This window comes from Salmo trutta, chromosome 3 (genome assembly GCF_901001165.1).
Source record: "Salmo trutta chromosome 3, fSalTru1.1, whole genome shotgun sequence".
NCBI lineage: Eukaryota > Metazoa > Chordata > Actinopteri > Salmoniformes > Salmonidae > Salmo > Salmo trutta.
In genome coordinates, this window is record NC_042959.1 from 11890869 (window position 1) to 11899458 (window position 8590).

At 42.3% G+C, this 8590-nt stretch overlaps 1 protein-coding gene across 1 annotated transcript; it reads right to left on the reverse strand.

Moving 5' to 3' along the window:
* Positions 1 to 810: 810 nt before the first annotated feature.
* On the reverse strand, positions 811 to 6080 carry LOC115168302 (proheparin-binding EGF-like growth factor). The gene is made up of 6 exons (XM_029723455.1): positions 5797 to 6080; positions 4726 to 4962; positions 3824 to 4016; positions 3136 to 3294; positions 2688 to 2773; positions 811 to 2481 (listed from the first exon to the last, which is right to left on the reverse strand). Exons 1-5 carry the CDS (start codon positions 5837 to 5839, stop codon positions 2704 to 2706), a joined length of 702 nt encoding a protein of 233 aa, XP_029579315.1. The 5' UTR covers positions 5840 to 6080; the 3' UTR covers positions 811 to 2481; positions 2688 to 2703.
* Between the last annotated feature and the right edge of the window lie 2510 nt (positions 6081 to 8590).

The following is an 8590-nucleotide window of genomic DNA, read 5'->3' on the forward strand; positions in this document are numbered from 1 at the left end:
CCAGCCCTTCTGTCATTGGCATGAACACATGTCGAGATGATTTATGGAAAGAGAAAATGTTCTTCCGAAGTTAAGAGTAAACTTAAGTTACTTAGGAAATGACATAAGAGGGAACTCTTCAGAACGCTTGCAAGGGCTGGCTGCACATCCTGAAGGTGACCCTTGGCCAGGATACAGGTGCTCTGGTTGAAAGGAGTAGCTGAAGCACGGGCGGGAAGGAGGGAGGAGAGGAGGGGTAAAAGGGAGGGGGTGAGAACGGAACATAAATATTATCCTTTCTATAATTACAGCCAGTGACTGAAAGACCAAAAGGACACAGTAGTGTTGTCGTCCCAGACCTGGTCTCTCTTAAGTATCACTACAATATGAGGCCATAGTGACACACTCAGTACAGGAAGTTAACCAGACAGCTATAATAATGGTGACCTTAACTATCAAGTTGAAGCCTAGACCATTAGTATAGAAATGTTATTAACTTACAATAACAGATAGGAGCAACTTGAGGTAAAAAGAATATCTATATTTTAACCACCTCAGATCTTGAATCTTGATTAAGATGCCTTTCTTCCAATCCAAAACAACAGGCCCTAAACTGACATTAGATCAGTGTCTAGAGTTTTAAACACTCATTAGTGTCTTAGCAACAGGATATGAGCTATTACAGCTTTTACATATGCAGCCCAATTATTGGCAAAACATCTAATCTGATTGGTCAAAGGACCAAGTAGTGGAAAAAATACCAGAATTGTTCTGCCTGTGTAAATGCAGCGTTCGTAAAACAGATAACACATAATACAATGACTTCGGGGATTCAGAGAAAAAAATACTTTATTTTCTGAGAAGAAAAACATTTTTTTTGACTAGAAATCACTTCAAAACTGCAGGTTGTGTCCAGGATGTTTTTCTAGAGGAGGGTTATTCGTTTTTAAAAAGGCTGAACACTTGAATGAATTCACATTTCATCATGATCTTAGCATGGATCTCAGTGTATATTACAGTACAGTAAATAACCATATTATAGTAACTATAGTATATCCCTAACCACACCCACCATGCTAAAACAAGACAACACAACTGGCATGGTAACAGAAATAAATAACAGAAATTGGAGATAACATTTTTGGAGATTTATGTCCTACTCATTTCTCAAAGACAATACAAACTACACCATTTGTGTAGGTTTCTATCTTCCAACACTCACTACAATGACTGGACTCGACAAGGCACCGGAGTTTACGTTGGATCTATTCCACATCCTGATTGTAATACAGAAAACATTTAACTGGATTCTAGATTATTAACATTTTAGAATATTTCCTATATTCTATATTTTGGGATTCTAGAGTAGAGTAAGTTCTATTCAATTCACTTCTATGTCTGGATGTTTTGTATGTCTTCTTCACAGAGTCAAACACAGAAGACCAATGCAACCACGTCATAATGGTACACACAGAGAGACCTGTCAGTGGTACATTGGTATAGTACACCACACTGTTGTTTATTGAATCAATCAACCAACCAACCAATCAGTGGTGTGTGTTCTCAGCAGCCTGTACACAGAGTGCTGATATCAAAGTCAGCAATCAGGTATCTCTATGAGACCAAGAGGACACTTACGTTGAAATGTCTATTTCTCCAAATATACTGTACATTTCTTATTCATTTTATCTTCATTTTCATCAATAAATATGATTTAACATTTAAATATAAAAACACAATGATGACCTTATAGATAACCTTTACAAACTGGAAGTGCATCTTTGGGTGGAAGAAGGAGTTCAATATCTGCATAAATATAGCAACATCACATCAATAAATAAATTAAAAGACAAATATATGGTATAAATAAAGGTTTTACAGTACACTAGAAAACGACAAAGAATGAGCATGTGCAGGAAAATAGAAAATGCTGAGTGGTAAAAACACTCCTGTTGAAGAGAGACCATGGTTCTCTGTTTCTGGCAGATGAAGAGAAGATGGTGTCCTTTTAGGCTGAGACTCCTGGTAGTCTTTCTAACATAGCCAAGAAGCAGCACTGAATCCAGGGACGTTTCCACAAAGCATCTCTGATAGGAGTGTGCTGATATAGGGCCTGTCAATATAATGTTATTCACAATGATCTAAAGGCAACACTGATCCAAGATCAGCTCTCCTTCCTCGAGACACTTTGTGGATACGGGCCCAGAAATGTTCCTTCTCTTCCTCTCAGCTTCCATATCGTCATCACCACTCCAGTCTTTTCTTCCAGCCAATCAGAGTTCCAGTTTTAGCAAGGCTCTCTCCTTATAGGTGGCAGGGCTTACCGCAGAATTGAGCTACCCAATCACATCTGTTCATCAGTGAGATGGGGTGGGGCTATGTGTCCAGGTCACGCCCATCCAGTTGCCCTCTCTGCCATACCTTCCAAGTCTCTCTGGGTAATCTCTAGGCTTTTTTTCACTTCTTCTTTTCTGTTTTGAGGTAGAATTTCCCTATCCTGTCCTGAAATAAAAGGAGACACAATAAGCAATCAAGTTTCCTTCAACACTCAGACCGTGTGAAAACAAAACCCAGACTAATCTTTCACAATCAATGTAATGTTATGATGACATTTTACTTTCTGTCTAACTCCTATCAATTTAGGAGGGGAACTAACATTTCAGTTCAGGACTTGAAAGAGAGGAGTTTGGGGTTCCCTGGTAACTCACCCTTCTCTCCAGCTCTTCAGTAGTTGGGCGCTGATCCCAGTTTCACCTTCTCATGCTCTACGTCGTACGCTCCTCGCTTGTGAAACCTGGAGAAAAACAACAACAGGGTTAAGACCTGTGGATCCCGGGACTGTTTTGGAACAACAACACCTGTGGTTACAGTAATTATTGTTGTCAGGTGAGAACAATAGAGCTAAACTATAGCCATGCTGATCTATCCTGTCATGTTTGTTCTAGTCTCATTTCCCATTCCTCTACATTCAATTAGGTTGTGTACTATTCATTTCCTATTGGCCCATTTCCACAATACAGTGCCAATACTGACTTTATCAATCTCCAGCTGCTGCATAATGCATTGTGTAATGTGTCATACAGCTGTGCTGGTGGTAAAAAAAAAGTTGGGTAAAGTGGTGTGTGTGTGTGTGTGTGTGTAGGCTGTAGTACTGACCTGAGCACCAGCAGCAGGCCTATGATGGTGAGACAGACAGAGGACAACACCACTGCCACCACAGCCAGAGCTGTGGTCCTGCTATATCCTCCCACGTCCCTCCCCTCTGAAGCCAGCGTGAACAGGTGACACCGCTCCCCAGAGTAACTGGGATGACATCTGCACAAGGAGGAAGAGAGAGAGAGGGAGAGGGGTGAGATGGTATTCATGCAACATACAGTACAACAGGCATTTTGTTCCTCTGGAGAGAGAGAGACAGACAGACAGACAGACAGACAGACAGACAGACAGACAGACAGACAGACAGACAGACAGACAGACAGACAGACAGACAGACAGACAGACAGACAGACAGACAGACAGACAGACAGACAGACAGACAGACAGACAGACAGACAGACAGACAGACAGACAGACAGACAGACAGACAGACAGACAGACAGACAGACAGACAGACAGACAGACAGACAGACAGACAGACAGACAGACAGACAGACATGGAGAGATGGAGAGATGGAGAGATGGAGAGATGGAGAGATGGAGAGATGGAGAGATGGAGAGATGGAGAGATGGAGAGATGGAGAGATGGAGAGATGGAGAGATGGAGAGATGGAGAGATGGAGAGATAGAGAGAGAGAGAGAGAGAGAGAGTGAGGGAGTGAGGGAGAGATAGAGAGGTGTTTCTTACATGCATGACGGAGCTTTGATGTCCCTCAGGTAATGACAGCTGCCATGGATACAGAAGTCCTTATACTTCTTCAGACAAGGGTTCCTCTTCTTTCCCTTTCCCTTCTTCCTCCCCTTTCCTCTTCTCCTCTTCCCCTCACTCCTCTCAGCTTCCAAGATGGCCGATGGGTCTTTAGGTTTAGTCGACAATGCAACTAAAAAAAGAAAAGAACACAGACAACTGAATCCACGGATGTAGCCAACACACCTCATAGAACACAGACAACTGAATCCACGGATGTAGCCAACACACCTCATAGAACACAGACAACTGAATCCACGGATGTAGCCAACACACCTCATAGAACACAGACAACTGAATCCACAGATGTAGCCAACACACCTCATAGAACACAGACAACTGAATCCACGGATGTAGCCAACACACCTCATAGAACACAGACAACTGAATCCACGGATGTAGCCAACACACCTTATAGAACAAATGTTTTACTGTCACATACACCGGATAGGTGAAATGTGTTGTTTTACAGGGTCAGCCATAGTAGTATGGCACCCCTGGAGCAAATTAGGCTTAAGGGCCTTGCTCAAGGGCACGCCGGCAGATTTTTCACCTTGTTGGCTCAGATATTCAAACCAGCGACCTTTCGGTTACTGGCCCAATGCTCTAACCACTAGGCTACCTGGTCCATATAGTCAATTTAACTAGGGGTTACATAGCAACAGGTGTTAAAATGGAACTGACTGACATCCTGCCAGATAAACTCATGAATAATAGTGTAATAAATCATAAAGGTTATTCTAATACATGTGTCAGTCAGGATTCCAGAACATATAAACAACAAGATGATGATTTACAACAGAGCAATAAACAAACAATAATCCCAGCGAGTTACTAAATACCTCGAGGTAATTCCACCCCATAGTCCCCTGAGGCATCTTCTTCATCTTCATGGTAGTAATCATAGTACTCCTCATCCTCCAACACTGGACCCTCCATGCCGTGATTACTCTTCTCCATCCCTCCCTCCATCCTTCTGTCGCTCAGGACATCCAACAGGTTGATAAATGCTGTGTGCTGCGGTGGTCTCTCACTCTCATACCTGTCCACCACAGCTCCGCTCACCAACCTCGAGACCACTGGAAAACACAAGGAAACACAAGATTAACATTTTATCATTATTGATGCTACACCATTCAGTAGTCTGTGGTGTAGACTAGATTCTGACTGACACTGTGAGGAGTTAACCAAGTGAACAACACTGGTTGAAAATACATCATTTCAAAGGCAAAACTGGTTGAAATGATGTCTTTTCAAGCAGTTTTGCTCACTGAGAACACAAGCTTTACTTTCCAACACAGTAATTAATTCAGGTGCCAAGAAAATGGAGGGGTTTGAGTGGGTAAGTTGAAACATGTCTCTAAGGGCCCTGCATGAGGCCCCGTGGCCCCTCCAGGTGACCCTATACAACTGGATAGTTGCATTTCAGCTCCAAGAACTGTGAGGCACCCAAAAACATCATGCATGTACAGTATTCTGTACAGGGGAGACTATAATCCTGCTTGGCTATGGTACACAAAATGTTGCATAGACAGACAGTTAGCTAATGTACAAGAATATGCGTTAAAAATAAGTATATCCAGTTTCATAAAGCATGTTTTAAAATAGAAAGATGACCACACTTCGTTCTTGAATAGCATAGGCTAGCCTACACCTTATGAAAATCATTAACTCTTTTAAAAGTTTATGAGACATGCTCAGAAGGTCATGCTTGAGAAGTTCACACTCTTGTACAGTCAACAAGTGTAACTCCAAGACCTGTCTCTTATGAATACGTAATAGACCACTTAGGAGGAATCAAGTCTAGGATAAACTATTACCACCAATAGTTAATCCAATGTTAAAGTATAAACGCTACAGAAAAGGAACTATATAATCTGATTTGAGATATAAAAGTGTAACTTGATACTTACCAAAGGCATGGACGAGCAGGAGCGCAACTCGTAGAATCCTCATGTCTTCGAACTTCAAATCACCACCAACTGTAATTCTGCAAAAATCACTGTATGTCGTTTTCCTATATCTTATCCACGTACTCGATATTGCTACTCTTAAAAAGTTCCTAGTAGGCCTATGCCTTTTCTCAGTGGGACTTTCTTATTCAAGATGCCGGGCGCGTCTCAGGTAGCGGTTTACGGTGTCGCACACAAACACAGCCTTTGCAGAGTCGGGACGAGAAGAAGGAGCGCCAGACTAAAGGCGTCACGATTTATATAGACTGGCTCGACCACGCCTCTACAGTAGGCTACTGTAAACTACACTGAACAAAAATATAAAACGCAACATGTAAAGTGTTGGTCCCATGATTTATGAGCTGAAATAAAATATCCCAGAAATGTTCCATATGCACACAAATATTATTTCTCTCTAATTTTGTTCACAAATTTGTTTACATCCTTGTTAGTGAGCATTTCTCCTTTGCCAAAAGAATCCATCCACCGGACAGGTGTGGCATATCAAGAACCAGATTGAACAACATAATCATTACACAGGTGCACCTTGTGCTGGGGAGAATAAAAGGCCACTCTAAAATGTGCAGTTTTGTCACACAACACAACTCCACAGATGTCTCAAGTTTTGATGGAGCATGCAATTGGCATGCTGACTGCAGGAATGTCCACAAGAGCTGTTTCCAGAGAATTGAATTTGGCAGTACGTCCAGCAGGCCTCACAACCGCAGCCCAGCACCCCCATATCTGACTTCAAACCTGCGGGATCGTCTGAGACCAGCCACCCAGACAGCTGATGAAACTGTGGGTTTGCACAACTGAATAATTTCTGCACAAACTGTTAGGAACCGTCTCAGGGAAGCTCATCTGTGTGCTCGATGTCCTCACCAGGGTCTTGACCTGACTGCAGTTTGGCATCGTAACTAACTTCAGTGGGAAACTGCTCACCTTCAATGGCCACTGGCATGCTGGAGAAGTGTGCTCTTCACGGGTAAATCCCGGTTTCAACTGTACCGGGCAGATGCCGGCGTGTGGGCGAGCGGTTTGCTGATGTCAACGTTGTGAACAGAGGGCCCCATGGTGAGGGTGGAGTTATGATATGGGCAGGCATATGGTACGGACAACAAACAAAATTGCATTTTATCTATGGCAATTTGAATGCATAGAAATACCGTGACAAGACCCTGATACCCATTGTTGTGCCGTTCATCCTCCGCCATCACCTCATGTTTCAGCATGATAATGCACGGCCCCATGTCGCAAGCATCTGTACACAATTCCTGGAGGCTGACCATGTCCCAGTTCTTCCATGGCCTGCATACTCACCAGACATGTCACCCATTGAGCATGTGTGGGATGCTCTGGATTGATGTGTATGACGGCGTGTTCCAGTTCCCGCCAATATCCAGCAACTTCACACAGCCATTGAAGCTAATGGAACAACATTCCACAGGCCAAAATCAACAGCCTGATCAACTCTATGTGAAGGAGATGTGTCACGCTGCATGAGGCAAATGGAGGTCAATGTTGCATTAATATTTTTGCTCAATGTAATTATCACAACATGTTTATACGCTATACACCTTATTATAATGGTTTATACAGCTGAAGTCGGAAGTTAACGTACACCTTAGCCAACTACATTTAAACTCAGTTTTTCAATTACTGACATTTAATCCTTGTAAAAAATTCCCTGTCTTAGATCAGTTAGGATCACCATTTTATTTTAAGAATGTGAAATGTCAGAATAATAGTAGAGAGAATGATTTACTTCAGCTTTTATTTCTTTCATCACATTCCCAGTGGATCAGAAGTTTACATAGACTCAATTAGTATTTGGTAGCATTGCCTTTAAATTGTTTACCTTGGGTCAAACGTTTCGGGTAGCCTTCCACAATAAGTTGGGTGAATTTTGGCCCATTCCTCCTGACAGAGCTGGTGTAACTGAGTCAGGTTTGTAGGCCTCCTTGCTCGCCTTTTCAGTTCTGCCCACAAATGTTCTATAGGATTGAGGTCAGGGCTTTGTGATGGCCACTCCAATACCTTGACTTTGTTGTCCTTAAGCCATTTTGTCACAACTTTGGAAGTATGCTTGGGATCATTGTCAATTTTGAAGACCCATATTGCGGTTTTGAAGCAGTGGCTTCTTCCTTGCTGAGCGGCCTTTCATGTTATGTCGATATAGGACTCGTTTTACTGTGGATATAGATACTTTTGTACCTGTTTCCTCCAGCATCTTCACAAGGTCCTTTGCTGTTGTTCTGGGATTGTTTTGCAGTTTTCGCACCAAAGTATGTTCATCTCTAGGAGACAGAACTTGTCTCCTTCCTGTATGGTATGACGGCTGCGTGGTCCCATGGTGTTTATACTTGCTTACAATTGTTTGTACAGATGAACATGGTACCTTCAGGCATCTGGAAATTACTCCCAAGGATGAACCAGACTTGTGGAGGTCTACAATTATTTTTCTGAGGTCTTGGCTGATTTCTTTTGATTTTCCCATGATGTCAAGCAAAGAGGCACTGAGTTTGAAGGTAGGCCTTGAAATACATTCACAGGTACACCGCCAATTGACTCAAATGATGTCAATTAGCCTATCAGAAGCTTCCAAAGCCATGACATCATTTTCTGGAATTTTCCAAGCTGTTTAAAGGCACAGTCAACTTAGTGTATGTAAACTTCTGACCCACTGTAACTGTGATACAGTGAATTATAAGTGAAATAATCTGTCTGTAAACAATTGTTGGAATAATTACTT

What these genes read in the sequence shown, in the direction of transcription:
- LOC115168302 (XM_029723455.1), bottom strand. Translation starts at nt 5,839, where the DNA reads ATGAGGATTCTACGAGTTGCGCTCCTGCTCGTCCATGCCTTTG. An exon ending in CCTGCTCGTCCATGCCTTTG is followed by an intron (nt 4,963 to 5,796) that starts GTAAGTATCAAG and finishes TGTGTTTTCCAG; the next exon opens with TGGTCTCGAGGTTGGTGAGC. An exon ending in TGGGGTGGAATTACCTCGAG is followed by an intron (nt 4,017 to 4,725) that starts GTATTTAGTAAC and finishes TTCTTTTTTTAG; the next exon opens with TTGCATTGTCGACTAAACCT.